The following is a 16,603-nucleotide window of genomic DNA, read 5'->3' on the forward strand; positions in this document are numbered from 1 at the left end:
ACTTTGGCACTTCTTGAAAACCACTGGGCTGCTCCTTTAGCTGAAAGGAAAAAAAACATCAAAACCACAACAAACAAAACAAAAGGGGAAAAAATCAGTAATTCAATCTGAAAAGACAGAGCGTGGGGAAAAATATACTAAAATAGCCTTGTCTAGATCAAAATGTAGTTGTGCCTGGATGTAAAGATCATAGTTTCATTTAATTTCCAATCACTACACAAAGTTTGCTACTAATATAGAAATCTGAAAGCTTTTAACTCTATCTTACTACATTTGAAAAGAATAGGTTAAAGTGGAAGTTATATAACTCTTTTTACAATTCAGCTAAGTAAGTATAATGAAAGTATTTATAGATAATTAGCAACCTAACTCTTATGTGAGTGTGCCTCTTCAGGAGACCAGGTACTCAATTTTTCCAAACTGTCAAATTGTAATGTGACTTAAAGAGGCATGAAATACACCTATCAGGCTGATTTCATCTGGGTTTAACTGGAAACTACCAATCTGGTTAAAATCAACCTATTATTGAATAGCACACTGATGAACGGAAGGTGTACCCCAGACACACAATGTTCTTGTCCTAGCATTTTGAATTTCTATGTTCACACTTGCTTGACATAACCAATTTTAAATGCTCCCATCGCTGTGGCCCTAAATTAAAAACAACTTAGAAGAATTTTTAAATAAGATGACTTAATGCTGTTTTATTTATTCTTTCAAAATAAAAATTCTCACCAGAGAATTAAATCCAGAGATAAAATTCTGCTTATTTCTATTTTTAAATACAAAATACTTTTCTTAATACTTTTCTTAATGTTAAAAGGCAAATAGACTGCTTGAGGTTAATTGCTTTAAAAGTTGGCAAATAACTCTTCTAAAACTTTTGTACCCTAAAAAAAAACAATACTTTACATCACAAAATTGTTTCATATTCCTTTCTACTATTTGTCAATACCTCATTTCAATTACGCTACCTATGTCCATTTAAACTCCCAAATTGGAACCTTGAATTAATACTAGACCAGTGTTATTTGTTTGAGAATATGATTAAAGATGTAGACCTCCCTAAGCCAGAAAAATGTGCAAACACACGTATGTACTGTCTTGAGTAAGATTCCAGGGAATTCACAGATCCTCTGAAGTCCAAGCCTGGCTGGATCCTAGTTTCAAAACCCCTTTCTCAAACACTTTGCTTTTTGTTCCTCCCTTAGTGTCTTTGAAAAATCTACCTAGCCCTAGCATCCCTATAAAAATCTCTCAGATTTCTGCCTTCCTGTTCAACACCAACTTAGTTTTAGCACACCTGATTTTTTCCTAGGTTATTGAATACAACTTGCTAATTCTTCTAATTTACCATCCTTCAATCTATCTTCTTTCACCTTTCTGGGAAAGCAAATTTTCTAAAATGCAATCTGATCATATGACTCACAGCTTAACATCTTCAAGATCTCATCTGTAAATGTTAACAGAATGATGTCCAATCTACTTACGATGGTATCAATCTGGCCTCTACTTACATTTCACTTTTACATCCTATTGCCTCTTCCTTACATGTCATGCATGGCTCAATTCCTTACTCATCATTACTCAAAACTTAATTCCTGTCTTTATGTTGCCTCGGAACCTTCTGTTTATTTCTACCATGAGATTTATCTCAGTATATTATAATGCTTATTTAACTGTCTTCAAGGGCCAATGTTTTCTAAAGACAAGAGCCTTGCTTAATTCCATCTGTGTGTTCCCAGTACCTGGAATATAGTAGTACTACATACAAATGTCTGGTGATGCCCTTATTCACATGCACAAGCAGTTACTACACAAGAAAAATTATTACTGAATTAATCTAAAATATATTTCACAAATTCAAAATTGAAATAATTCATTATGCTCGAGTATTTTAGCAGCAACTCTACAGAAAGCAAAAATTAAATGTTACTATCACTAAATATTTAGAAATTGCTCTCATCTTAGTGAAAACTAAGGCCAGAATAGCAAGCACATAACAAATGATATGAATTAATTATTCCCTTTTTCTTAGCCTCTTCTGTATCTACTCCATCTCAGAGTATGATTCGACCTCAATATAGCACTACTATAACAATAACTACTGACTCAAAAGTTAATATTGCAGGGTTATCCAATATCAATTCCAAACCATTTCAAACTCAATAAATATTCACAGAAGGTTTAGCCCATATGCCTTAGAGACTCATTCTGGAGTTTAACAATTCCAAAGGTCAAGAATTAATTACCTTAAAAAAAATATTTTGTTGGCCTCGTAAGTGAAACAGTTTTAACTTGTTTTATTAAAGTTGCTTGTTTTCATAAGTATTTTTTGTTGGTTTTTTAAAAAATATAATACATTCTAAAACTACGGCTTTTCCAAATCTGATTGTATGTCAAAATCTACTGGGCCACTTACAAAAACACAAATAACAGGTCCCTGTTAAGATCAACTGAACCAAGATTTCCAGAATTAGAGCTGAGGCAGGTATAATTTATAAAGCATCCTGAGTGATTCTGATGCAGTAACTTGAAACTATTGTTGTAAATATCAGAATGGTTTATATATGAAACAGCTAGATTCAGCAAAGCAATATACCTCGTTAAACAAAATTTTCCTTACATGTGTAATGTATCTTACTATGTGTTGGTTCTGACAGGTGAAGGGTGCTTCACCCACTAAATAAAAACTATTTTGATATATCTTTCATATTAGAGCTAGATAATGGGTTGGTTAAAAGTAATCATTAAAGACTGATCAACCACCTTTTTGATTATTCTATTGCAGTGTTTGTCTAGAAGAACTTCCAAAATTTCCACATGACCCTGAAAGGAGGTATATTTAATGAGACTACAAAAAATGTAAAAAACTTCTTTAGACATTAAATGGAAATATTTAATCACCATCCTTTTCATTACACATTTTTATTAAAATTATGTATTTTCAATATACTAATAATCGCAGATGGATACATATCTATAGTTCTCCAGAAGTAATAAATCCAAGAGTTGCAAGAACAGGACCAAAACTATATGTAAAAAACAAAATGCAAGTGATCTACTTCCAACACATTCTTATTAAATGTCCTTAGAAATTTGAATTGATACAGACTAACAAATACAATAATGTTGTACATGTGTAGAACATGTGACTGAGTCAGTCAATAAGGCAGGAGCCAGTATTGATGCTGCTTAGTAGTAAGAGACCACTAACTAAATGATAAACATAAAACTCAGAAATGCATTTATAACACAGATCTGTTTGACACATTCTATTATACTTCAATATCATCTCTCAAATTTCTTAGAGATCTTTTGAAAAAAGAAAACTTTCCCCAAAATTCTAAGTAGACTGGGAAAAAAACTACTTCATATGTTCAAAAACCTTTACTGATCAAAGTAGTTTTGATAGTTTTTGGCCCATGTTTTAGTGATTTGCATGAAATAAAAACATAGGGAGGAGTAGATGTGGTTTCTGAACTACTTCAGATACCAGAAAGATTTCAAAAAATTCTGGATTATCTTTCAATTATTACAGATCATGAAGAACTAAATACAAACTGTAATTGTAAGTCATAATTAAAAATTATCCTTGGGGGCCTCCCTGGTGGCGCAGGGAGTTGGGACACAACCTATGAGGCTGTTCACAGCCACTGTAGCATGAGTTTTATCTCCAGCCAGGGAGCTTCGCACATGGCACGGCAGACCTCTCCTGACTCGCCCTGCTGCTCCCCTCAACAGTATATTTCAGTCAATCTGCCCATTCTGTTCCCCCCCCCCGCCCGCACCTCTGGCCTGTACCCAGTTCTTGTACGCACAAATAAATAAATCTTCAAAAAATAAATAAAAATTATCCTTATAAAAGATAAAAATCACTAATACCAATCCATATCTCAAAGACTGTTTAAACTTCTGCATTAATTTGAAAACTGTATAATTGAAAGACCCTAATCTATAGCCATTTGAATAGCAGCTTCTCTTACCACAAACACATGATCTTTCTAAACATCAGCCAACAAGTTATAAAAATAGTGGTTCTAGTTTATCTTAAAAAGCTGGGAAAATTCATAAGTAAGGAAATCTATGAAAGTCAAAACCTAGAGGTTTTTTGGGCCATAAATAGCTTTTCTAAAATGTTAGTCTCTAGGGCAACTATAACATCAATAGAGGGAGAAACAGAAAGATCCTTCAGTATATAGAAATCTCAATATTTGAAAAATATTATTACTACTAGCACTTTCATTAGAGAAAAATAACTGCTACACTGTCTTGGAATGTCATTCATCACCTAAGAAGGTACTGGCAGAATTTCTTCTGGGCTGCATTATTGAGCAATACAGTAAGCTACATGCTCCTGGAATAGCCCATAGAATAGTTTTCCACTGTAAAAGAACACAAGGAAGGATCTTTGCAGGGAAATAAATCAGAATTTTTTTTCTCAATAGTTCTAATTATAATTTGGTGATTCTACCAAATCATTCTCCTATTTATTATATCAGTAATAGAACAAGATGAATGGTACTAGTATTTCACCACCAAGTACTAAATATCAAAATCAGCAACTAAAATTACTATGATATGTGTAAGCAATAGAATTTTCTTGTGTATTGGAATTCGAAGCCCCATCTAACTCACACCTCATAAGTGAAAATATTGCAAACAACCAGTTTTCTCAAAAAACGAAAAAAGAAAAAAAGTAAAAAATATACTTCCAACACAGGCAGACACCAAAAATCCTAAAATTATCCAAAAATATTACGATGAAAACACACCTCAGACAATGTCCTGGATTTCAGTTAAATGAGGCCAAAATAGATCAAGTCATGAAAAAAGGTAAAATATCACATAGAGCCCAAGACTTTGGTCAGTAACACACTAAGTGATGAGTTGTCAAGAAGGAAATGACATCCCTGTATTATTTTGACAGATGGGTTATAAAAAGTTGGGTCATTCTAGCCTGTACAAAGTTAGCCAGATCAAGAGACAACATGGCAATAGTTTTCCATTAACAATTTTCTAGGCTCACAGTAATTTTATACTATGCTTCTTGATAAGCAAGTTCAGATATAAGCTGAACCACACAATACCAAACCACGCAAAAAAATTCTTGAATTTAATTAATCAGAATTTAAATGGCTGTAAAAACTGGTATTATATTGGACTTGATATATACACAAGATGGGTAATATTAATAACCCTTCCTCACCCTCCATATTCACTGCTCCCATACACATAGCATGTACCTCTCTTTTATCATTCATAAAACCATTTAATAGGTGATCTCCCCCAAAACACTATTAACTCAAGAACCATAAGTTCAATCTATTCATTTTTTGTTATCCTCATTGCCTAGAACCGCCTTCGTCATGAGAATAGAGTATGTACGTCACAAGTATATAGGAAACAAGAAGTAGACAAATAAGATGCCAGGTAAACAGTAGGTAAATTTTAAGACAAAAAGAACAGAATGAAATAGATAGTACATAAAAGCACTAGGATGGAGGGGTTCAGATGTCTTTGGAATTTAGATCAATTTAGTAAAGATTCTGATCATAACAAATGTTATAACCACAAGCAAATTACTTTGCTCCCTGGATCTCATTCTCCTTCATTTGTAAAATAAAAGACTGGATGAGCTCTAATTCTCCATGTGCTGTGAAAAATTATTTTGAAGCAGCAGGTACACTTACTACTGAAAAATAGGACAATAGAACAGATATAATAATCTACCATATGAGATAACATGACTCTGAAAAAGATATTATGTCGATAGAGTGCACAGCTCCATAAATAATAAGAGATCACACACATCAATACCAATCAAGAATTATATATACATATCCTAAGATGGACACTGATGACCCATTTGTTCCTTCAATACAATCACATTTTGCCAAAGGCAAAGGTTACAAACCTAAAGAATTGGGAGTTTATGGCAAAATTCTATTCTTCCCAAGCAGAAATTACAACAATATAAATCATATGTAGCATGTGTGCACATACACACACAAAACATATTTATGCTTTTCATCAATTAGAAAATTCCTTAAAATGAATCACAAAATTTAGTTAAGCTAGAACAGATGAATACTGCACAACAGTTTAGCATAAACTTCAACAACATACATATTTGTACAATCTCTGCCTCACAAGATGGGTTTCCTTGGGACATTAAGAGCCTAGCATGCAAAGGGTCAAATGAACACTAAAACAACTCACAGACCTATGTTCCAAATTCATAACCGAATTAAACTGTTGCCATAAAACAAATAAATCTTTAAACTTAGTAAGAAATAGTAGTAGAAAATCAATTTTGATCTTGATGACTACCAGACTCAATACAACAGTATCTACAAATTCATTTTTTAATGTAAATTCTGCTCACCATGTTATGTAACCTATCACACAAGATATAAATGAACAGACCTAAAAATTAAGATCTTTGCCCATAGGAAAGTCTTCCCAACATTACAAGCAAGGCAGTTTTAGTTTATTGTAAATAGTCCCATATCTCCAATGTCCTTGCCAAGGACCATGGAAGAAAGGTGAACAATTCCAATATTCATATATTTCAAGATATTTTTAAAAGCTGGAAGAGGCCCTACAAAACAAATATTGGCAACAAAACACATCCAGATAAAAGGGAACAAATTATATATAGTACCTCCAAAAGGTATTTCTACAAAGGCAGTAAGACAGAGCACCTTGAGTGGATAATCCAGGAATGCAGGAATATTTCACAATAAAAAAACAGAGTATCTTTACAGTCATCATTAACTACAAGTCAAAATCATTAAGGATAAAACAAAAACCCTCTAAACACGTTCATCTTATATAAAATAAAACTAAAGAAAGAAGTTATTATTTGGGATTCTATTAAAGTTATTTCTGATTTGATTATTGATACTTCAATCTTTGAATATTTCAAAACAAAAGTTAAGTCGGACATATAAATCAAGAGTTTCAAATTTAAACTTAAGCAATATTTGTATTGCTTCTTCATTTATATAATCAACATCCATCTGTTCATGATAGAGGCAGAACATAATTGGTTATACATGTCAACAAAGTTCAAGAAAGCTCAAAAAGTTTATCTATGGACCACTGCAAGTTTAATTAATTATTTAATTATGAATTCTTTAATTATAAATCTACCTAATTTTTCAGTTCTACCTCTAAATTTATATCCTAAATTCCCTTTAAAATAACTACTTAAGTAAAATAACTACTTAAATAAAGCAATTCTGGCTCTCTTTTCCCCAAATCAAAATCAGGTCATCACAATTCTTTACTGGTTCTAATGCTTCACAGTAAAACAAGACTATATTCTTTTCTTTCCAACCTACCAAGCATTTTCACATCCATGATTTTATCTCAGGCTTGCAATAACCCTATGAGGTAAGACAAGAAGTAACATCTTTATTTCACTGATAAGGATAAAGATTTAGGGAGATTAGGTAACCGGCACAAAGTTCACTGCTAGAAAAGTAGTTGAACAAAGACTAAAACCCACAAGTCCTTATTCCATGTCCAATTTGCATTCCACAATGTTACACAAATGAAAGTAGTTCTCAAAATAACTGAATAATCAAACTCTTTGTAAATACAATGAAAACCAAGATTTTAAAGAAAAACAACCAGCATAACAAATACACATTCAACAACTGTTAAAATACTATAGTAAGTTAAAAAAAAATATTCTTTTTGCCCTATCACATCACACAAATCCAGCTGTGCACAATGGATGCTATCGATAGTATAGACTAGATGAAGCTAGCTATGAATTACTGATACTGCACATGACAGAATAAAATGTCCAAGAACCTTAACTTTTCCAAATTCTAACCTCCTTATGACTGTGCTGTACTCATCTGCAGGGCTCCTCAGTGGAGTGTACGTGACAATCCACTGAAATAAGGGAAGAAATAAATAGAATGCTATCTCCTTTTTTTAAACCTGAAAGTAAGAATTTTACTAACTTTGCTATATCAACAGATACTGTCAACCTAAATTACACATAGAAGTATGGGTACAGGCTTAAAATTTTTTCACAGAACTGATTCCTAGTCAAGAAAATTTGGAGACCACTGCTACAGAGAAGGTGAATGAGTGTTAGGTAACAGAGGACTCTTGACTGCATGAAATAATCCAAGAAGGAACCAATCTAAGATATCCAGTATCTTACAATACATATACAAATAAAGATTAGGCAAAGGCATGTGCTTCCACTGTTTTGATAAAACATAACTTACCTCATCCTGGACCCCACTGGTGGTAGTCAACTTGCTCCCATCAGTAATTGTAATAATTATTGCTGGCTCCAAGAAAAACGGGTTTCTTCCCTAAAATCAAGAAACACATTGATCACATTAGTAAGGGCTATACTTTAGCTTTATTTTTGAGTTAAAAAAAGCCAATTCTCAGAATAGTATATAAATTCTCCTATCTTGTTAAATTTTATGTACAGCACACACCTTCTGTAGATTAAAAAATTACTCAGAAGGAAACAAACAGTTCCTGAATGAGTGGGATTAGGTAAAGGATGGATTTTTTTTCCTTCTTTATACATTTTTGTATTAATTTCTACAGTGAGCATTTATATCTATATAACAAAAAGCTTTTAATTTCATGAGACCCTATAGTTAACATCTAATAATTCAACATATTTTAGATATAATTAAAAGAGAAAGGCATATTTTGAGAAACTCTTAAAACAAAAGGTAAAACAGTAGGTGAACATTACCAATAATGTAATTGATACCTATAGTCAGTGTCTAAACGAGTATCTAGATGTATGTGGATGGAAGGACTCTAAGAACTAGTTTCATGGAAACACTAAGGCTTTTGTAAGCTTAGCAAAATTCAACCATAAACCAATATAAACAATTAAAATTCTAAAGCTTTTTTTTTTCCTCAAGGAAATTGCTTGTTGTGGGGTATACAAACAATAGCAGAGGCAATGGAACAGTTGCTCAGAGCTCTCAAATGCTCTCTATATAAGATGAAATAACTATCTTTTCCATTCAAATTTTTGGCCAAGCTACTCTTGAAGCACTACACTCAATTCTATGTGACATTTTGGAGGGACTCATCTGATAAATGTTTTATCTTTTACATATGACTCCCATTTAAGAAATTAAGCACAGTCTATATAACTCTTTAAGACAAAGAGTAAACTACACGAGGTTCAGACAAAACTTCAAAACTAATCCTTGAAAGCTAAATACAGAACTAAAGTATTTGGAGAGTAGGGGTGAGAGTTAAGAACAAAGAGGGAAGGAAACACAATGGACCATGGTGGGCAACTCTGGGTGATTTGGTGATGGGTACATTGCCATAGCAATACCGTATGGGAGTATCCAAATAGTACGTCAAAAAAGAATACATTTTTTTAAAAGGAGGGGAAATCCATAAAATTAAAACTCATTGGTTAGAAGTCATGTTATCATGCAATGGTATATAACTCCCTAAAGTATGTTCAACAGATAAGACCAAATTTAACTTAAAAAGGTGTCTACTGGAGAGTAAAAATAAAGTTATATTTAAAGGGAAAAACAAAAACTAAATAAAAGTTAAAAAAATGATAAAACTACAACTAAAGTACAAAAGGCAAATCTTGTATTTGAAATCAAAGATATTAATTTATCTGCTATTCTGCTGCTAACAGTGTTCAAGTAGTTCTAACAGTGTGGACAGAATGAGATTTTGTTGAATGTGATGTAGAACAGCATATGGCAAATTTTATATGCATATGAACACTAGGAGAGTTTGATAAAATACAGATCACGATTCAGTAGGTCTGGGATAGAGAATAAGGTTCCACATTTCTTACAAGACTGCAGGCTAGGAGATGCTAATGTCCACAGGATGTAGAAGGGTTATAAGCATATAATATTCTATTGTTATATAACCTTTTCCTTATATTTACATAAAACAACTCCTAGAATATTACAATACATACTCAGCATTTGTTGAATGAATTTATACTTTTCATATATAGTAACTATAATCATAACCTAATCATCACAAGAGGGCGGGTAGCAGGAGGAGAGATTCTGGTAGATTAAATTCCGTAATCAAGTCACACAACTTGTAAATGGCATAGGTATTTTTCAAGCTGGTGTCCAAGAAACAATGGTTCCAGATGGAGAAAGCTTCCTCTGGTAAAAATAAAATTAAAATATGTTGGCTAAAAATGCTAAGATTTTGAATGCATAGTAACAATCAATGTTAGGGGGGCACTGTAGGAAAAAAAAAAAAAACAACAACATAAATTTACCTTACCATCCTCCTTTACAACAATGATGGTAAGTAGAAGACATTTTGGGAAACATTTTACCATGTTGCCTCTCATATCATTGCAACCCTAATATAAATAGTAAATTCTACTGTTCATTCCACCTTTGCATTTTGATTGATTCCCTCAAGTACAATGCTTTTCCTTCTCTCTGCCCATAGCCCATTTAATTCTTAATCATTTTTAAGGTCCACTTAGTGCCTTCCTCTTTTCTGGACTTTCTCCCTCTCTAAATTCTAATAGTAGTAGTTTTCAAATTAAAATAAAACATAGATAAGTGGATCTTTTCTTCAAATAAAATTGTATTTTGAGTTGTTTAATGGAATACATTTTTAGTATCACTTCCCTAAAACACTGATACTCTCTCTTTTAAATTATGGCTTTAAATATATATACCATAATTATACAACAATAGGAATATACTTCGCACTACCCAACTCTACACTTAAAAGTGGTTAAGATGGTAAATTCTGGGCCTCCCAGGTGGCGCAGCAGTTGAGCGCTGGGCTGCGAGGCTGCCCGCAGCCTCTGCGGCGCCGGTTCATTCCCAGCTGCCGTCGAGGGTCCCACAAAAAAAAAAAAAAAAAAAAAGATGGTAAATTCTGACATGCATTTTTATGACAATTTTTTTTAAAATACACCATCATGTATATTTATGCTATTATTTCAGGTGTTTGAAAACTATGACAGCAAGGACTATGTCATGTTTCTTCCACAGCACTAAACACAAAATATTTAAGCACTGGGAATACGTCAATATTCCCTGATTAAAAGGCTACTCAAACCTGTCCCAAGTTGACGGATCCATTTATAATTATTTAAATATCAAAAACTTCAAAAAATATAGATATGTTACCTTTACCTTAATATAAATAAGTGCTTTCCCAACCCGACACACAGAACTCATGAATCTGCTAGGTTACAAGAGTACACACCTCCCTCTTATATCTATCCAGATAACCACTGTCCATTTATTTGTGTTCACTATCCATTATCCAAACATTTACTGAGTAGTTACCCAAATTGTGCTCAGCACATGATACATAAGCTCTACTCTCATATATAATAACTATATGTATCTCTGTACATTTAACAGTAACTCTCCTCTCCTACCTTCTACCAATAGCATTGTACTCATAAATTGGCGGAAAACATGTCCTAAAATTATTAAACCTGTTGTATCTTGTTTCCATAGTTAAGCTAAACCTACACTGGTTAACACTCGCTGCCTTTCAAAAACAAATCCTCCAATCTTTAAAGCTAGCACAACATGAACTAAATACTTATAGAAGTGTCTCTGTACCACCTTCTAAATTTTAAACTAATTCAAGATTGGATTTTCCGACATCCACCCATTCTACCTGTTTATGTGCACTGAGTATTCTCCAGGGGCCAATGAATTGATCATATTTATAAAGAACAACAATCTAAGGCCTCCTTGGTGGCGCAAGGGTTAAAGTCTCAGAGATAGTAAGCTATCTCCAGCCACTGCTGCTTGAGTTCGATCCCTGGCCAAGGAACTAACCAACATGGCATAACAGACCTCTCCTGTCTGGCCTACTGCTCCCCTCAGCAGTGTATTTCAGTGAATCGGCTGTTTTGCTCCCCACTCTGTCTCTGGTAAATCCTCTTACCCATGTACCTCTGGCCTATACCCCAGTTCTTGTATGCATAAATACATAAAAATAAATCTTCAAAAAAAAATAAATGAAAGAACAACAATCCATGATTCCTTTAGAGTTTTATGAACAATGTCAACCCCAAAACTAACACATACTTTCTTAAGGACCATAATGTCAAATATCAAGTTAAGATAGCAAAAATCCTTTGAGTTATTAAAATTTTAGATAAATTCAAAATCACTAAAATCAAAGTTACTTTTTCCTGGGCAATAAAACAAAACTTTTAGTTGAAACTTTGCTAGTCTTAGACATAATACTTACCACAGAAGTTATGACTGAAATTACTACAATAACCAAGTACTTGATAACAATAAATCACTTATTTCATTTGGCCCTAAAAAAGGTAAAAATTCAAGATTAAATGATAAAATCCAAAATCACCCAGATGGTGACTGGCAAACCAAGAATCTTATTCCTTCTACATCACATTTCCTTTTTCTGCAACATCTAAAAATCCTATTACTAACATTTAAATTCTCTTGGATACATTCTACACCAATATAGATTATGCTATATTTACCCAACAATAAATGATATTACTACAATCAGTTGGTTTTATTTAATATATCTCTATCTGCAGTGAAATTAATGAGCCTATTCCTTTACTTGACTTCCTGCTACACCCTGGCATGTCTTATCCACCATTTTTCCTATATTTAAATCAATACACTTTCCCACAACAAAAATTCACTGAACAAAATGCAACAATACCAGCATTGTGAAATACTGGTATATTCTGAGAACTCTGTAACTTCAATCAATTTTCAAAAAGTGTGTGTGTGTGTGTGTGTGTGTACTTATATGAATATAAGATCAAACAGTAAGTTTTATAATGGTTTTAAAACTTCAGAAAACTCAAATAAAGATGTAAGGCAGGAAAAAGGTAAGGAAAAAAAGAACTATCTTCATTTCACCTATTTAATTAATCCTACTAATATGTTTAAGTTCCTGTCCTATCATACCAAGAAAGTTAAGAATATTGATAAAATGTACAGACTAAATTAATATAACTGATACGCAAAAAGATTTCTTATTCCATCAGGAAAAATTATTCTTACCTCTACATATAATGGTGGCATTTTAACAAATTTATTTAAGTATGAATTTCTAAATCATCTACTAAAAACAACCACAAGAAAATACTGCTCCAATCATTTTCTTGTACTAAGTTATGCCCTGTTCTTCTCCTACATTCATTCTTGACAAAAACAATAAACATGTTTTTGGTTGTCTGCCAGTATCATTAAGGTTTTTTTATGTTTTACACAAAATAATTTGACACCTCAAAAGTCCAAATTAAAGTTATAATTTAATCACTGCAGCGAAGTCAGTAGCTATCTTGATGCTAAGGTATACAGTTTTATCGATTCCCAAATTCTGATATTTAAGAGCAAGTTTTACATTTTTATTCTCAATAAGTATGTTTATGAAGCCACTCAATTTGGGAACTGTCCATAGTGGAATCTCTCTTAAAATTGACTTTGGTCATAAAGCTATAAATAGCCTTTAGCATAAGATCTTCAAAATAAACAAACACTAAGCTCTGCTACAACATAGGCAGCCAGTAGAGGGACCAAAAGTTTACTTTTGCCATGAGCAGAATAATCTCAGATGTTGTACTCTCAAAGCAGTGATTTCTTGGTATAAAGAAATCCAGACACGTCATTAGAAAATAGTGTCAACAAAGTATAATATTCTACCTCTAGAACTATTGAATAATGGAAACCTTTCCAGTCAGGAAACTTGATTTCAATATTGGTCAAAAGTCTCAAATGATAATAAATAAAAAACCAAAATTAACAGGCAACTATAAATCAGAGACATTCTGCAGGGCAGAAGGAGGGAGAGGGATCAAAGAAAGGGAGGGAAAAGCACAAGGGACTATGGTGATGGTGCACTGGTGAACTGATGGTGGGAATTTTACAGGGAATACACCTGAGAGGAGAAAGCATACACTGTACAAAAATGAAGAATGATGTAAAAATATATATTTAAAAAAATGTTAAAAACAAGTCTCAAATAAAAGTTTTGGTAAAGATAATATAAAGTAAAAATTTCATTTCAATTAAGCTCTCTTAATGTAATGACAAAGAGGGAAGGAAGCACAATGGTCTATGGTGGTGGAATATGGATGAGTTTGTGTGGGTGCACTATTGTTAATACCTTACCCCAGTATTACCTCAGTTAAAAACAACAGAAGATAAAAAACAATGTAATGATGTTAAACAATTTAAGGTATAAAATCTCTAAGAAAATTTAATCAATATAATTAAGTAGGTCTTATCCACTAGAGGTCTGTGTTATTTTTGCAAAGAAAATACTTTTGAAAATAAATTTAGTTATTTTGCAAAGAAAATAGTTCCCAAAATGTAAAAGTTAATTTCCCCCAAATGGTTCTCAGAATCAGAATTTTTAGTTTTACCCAATAAACTTTAAAAGTAGTGGAGGGGCCTCCCCAGTGGCGGTGGGGCAGCAGTTGAGTGCTGGGTTGCAAAGCTGCCCGCAGCCTCTGCAGCACCTTTTCGATCCCCGGCAACCGGGCGAGGGGCCCACATGGCGCTAAGACCTCTCCTGTCCCCCGCTGCTCCCCTCAGCAGTGTACTTCGTCAGTCTGCCTGCTCTGCTCTGTTCTCCGCTCTGCCTCTTGTGAATTCGCTCACCCTCCCGCGCTTCTGACTGTACCCAGTGCTTGTATAAATAAATAAATAAATCTTTAAAAAATTAAGTAAATAAATAAAAGTAGTGGAGGAATGGGTTTAAGAAATCTTATTGTACCCCTACAGAGGTCTTAACTATTAGCTTAATGAAGCAAAAGGAAGGCAGTCCTGAACATGCAACAAAATTTTAGTGGCTTGCTCTCCTGCTGCAGGACCAAGGGCTCAAGTTTTCTCCTCCTGCCACCATGCTCCAGCAATCCAGAAAGGATAGTCAAGTGCCTGTCTATGCTAAACTTTTCCATGGCTTAAAGATTCTGTTAAAGGAAAAACATACCAAAAGTCAGCTCTCTGGTTCTCCTGTAACAGAATATTCAGTTAACCCACACACCTAATACGGCCCAGCTATATTGCTATCTGCAAGGAAAGCTACTGGCCAAAAGCAACAAGATGCACAACATCCTACAGATCTAAGATGAAAAAGCATTATTACCCAAGAAGAAAATAAGCTTCCAGAAATAGCCCAAACCCATTTCAATACAAAACTTCCTTTTCAAGTAAATAATGTGACAATAAAAATACTGAAGGATGGAAAGGGCTGCCTTGAGAAATAATTACATCACTAAAGGTCTCATGCATATACTGGAAAAGTATAAAGCAAAATTGCTGTTAAAATTTTCAAGATCTTCAGTTTCCATTTATTTATATCATTATGGAATCTAGATAAAAAGTGAAAATATGATTTAAAGTCTGCATTAACTATCTCTATTACCACAGAAAATAAAGTAGTAACTACAGGGTGTTCCTTTAAAATGACAAACTACCTTAATATTCACTGGCAGGAACTATTACTGACACTTCACTATTTAATCTGTAAAAATTCAGATTCTATAAAGAAAATATAAAATACTAAACAAAATATCCTTCCACTTAAAGCTTATTTTGAAAAACATGTTAGGATGCAATTCACAGCCAAAGATTTATTAGTCATAATACTGATAATAGTAAATACTACTATAACTATTAGAACCAAGAAAAGCTTTTAATACTTTGCAACACAAGTCAACTTGAATAAATAGCATTCTTTATGTCAACATTGCTCTAACTTCAGACATTTATACATGACAACCAGAATCTTTTCAACTATCTGCTTATTACCTGTACTATAATTACATACTTAAATTTTTCTTTTAGTCCATTCCATTTTCTTAATTTTTAGCCTCAAACTATAGGAGTATCTATGAAATCATAGTTTGATGTGCCAGTTACATTTTCTGTTTAATAATTCATTGTCATTAATACTGCTACCTATTTTTCCACAGGGTGGGCAGGTTCATTATATTATGGGGATAAATATACAAATGTATGTATTTTAAACAAAATATAATAATTATAGGTCTATAAAAGCTCGATAGGCTTTACACATAAATCAGTATTTCATGGAGAGAATTAAGTTTTACGTGTTTTCAAATTCACATTACTAGTTTTGTAAAATTAAGATCTCAAGTGATAGGGCATGAGACTTCTGATATAAAAACTCTAATATTCTTAAGAAATTACCGCATTTAAAATATCCATCTACACACAAAAGATCTATGAAGAATATATTATAAACTGATTAATCATGGGTATCACTAAAAAATGTCTCTGAGCAACTATAAAACTTTCTACAATTCTTGAACTGTTTAACCATATGCATTTATTAAATACACTTTTAAAACTAATATTCTTCAAAATTACATGTACTTAATATCTATACTATCCTAGAGTATAAAAATCCAGTGTATTATAGTAACATTAAGGTCTGTAACTATACAAAAAAGTTAAAATTCCACATTACAAGGCAAGGAATGTATTTTACTTTCAAATAATTTCTTTATACTACTGTGTATCAATACAGCTTTTTATGTTGCCATGTAAGTCTTTATGTTTAAAAAATAACAGCTTAAAAGCAGATGGAATTAGAC

The 16,603-nt window shown here is 32.9% G+C and overlaps 1 protein-coding gene across 2 annotated transcripts in view; it reads right to left on the minus strand.

The window, feature by feature from the left end:
• The window catches only part of INTS6 (integrator complex subunit 6), a gene marked incomplete at its 5' end in the record, with an annotated part of 84,822 nt that overhangs the window by 55,654 nt on the left and 12,565 nt on the right, over nucleotides 1–16,603 (minus strand). For both annotated transcript variants that reach the window (XM_084235147.1, XM_084235146.1), the window contains one exon: nucleotides 8,256–8,345. In XM_084235147.1, coding sequence (XP_084091273.1) covers nucleotides 8,256–8,345 — 90 coding nt within the window. The remainder of the gene's footprint in view (nucleotides 1–8,255; nucleotides 8,346–16,603) is intronic.

Source organism: Talpa europaea (assembly GCF_964194135.1).
Source record: "Talpa europaea genome assembly, chromosome: 6".
NCBI lineage: Eukaryota > Metazoa > Chordata > Mammalia > Eulipotyphla > Talpidae > Talpa > Talpa europaea.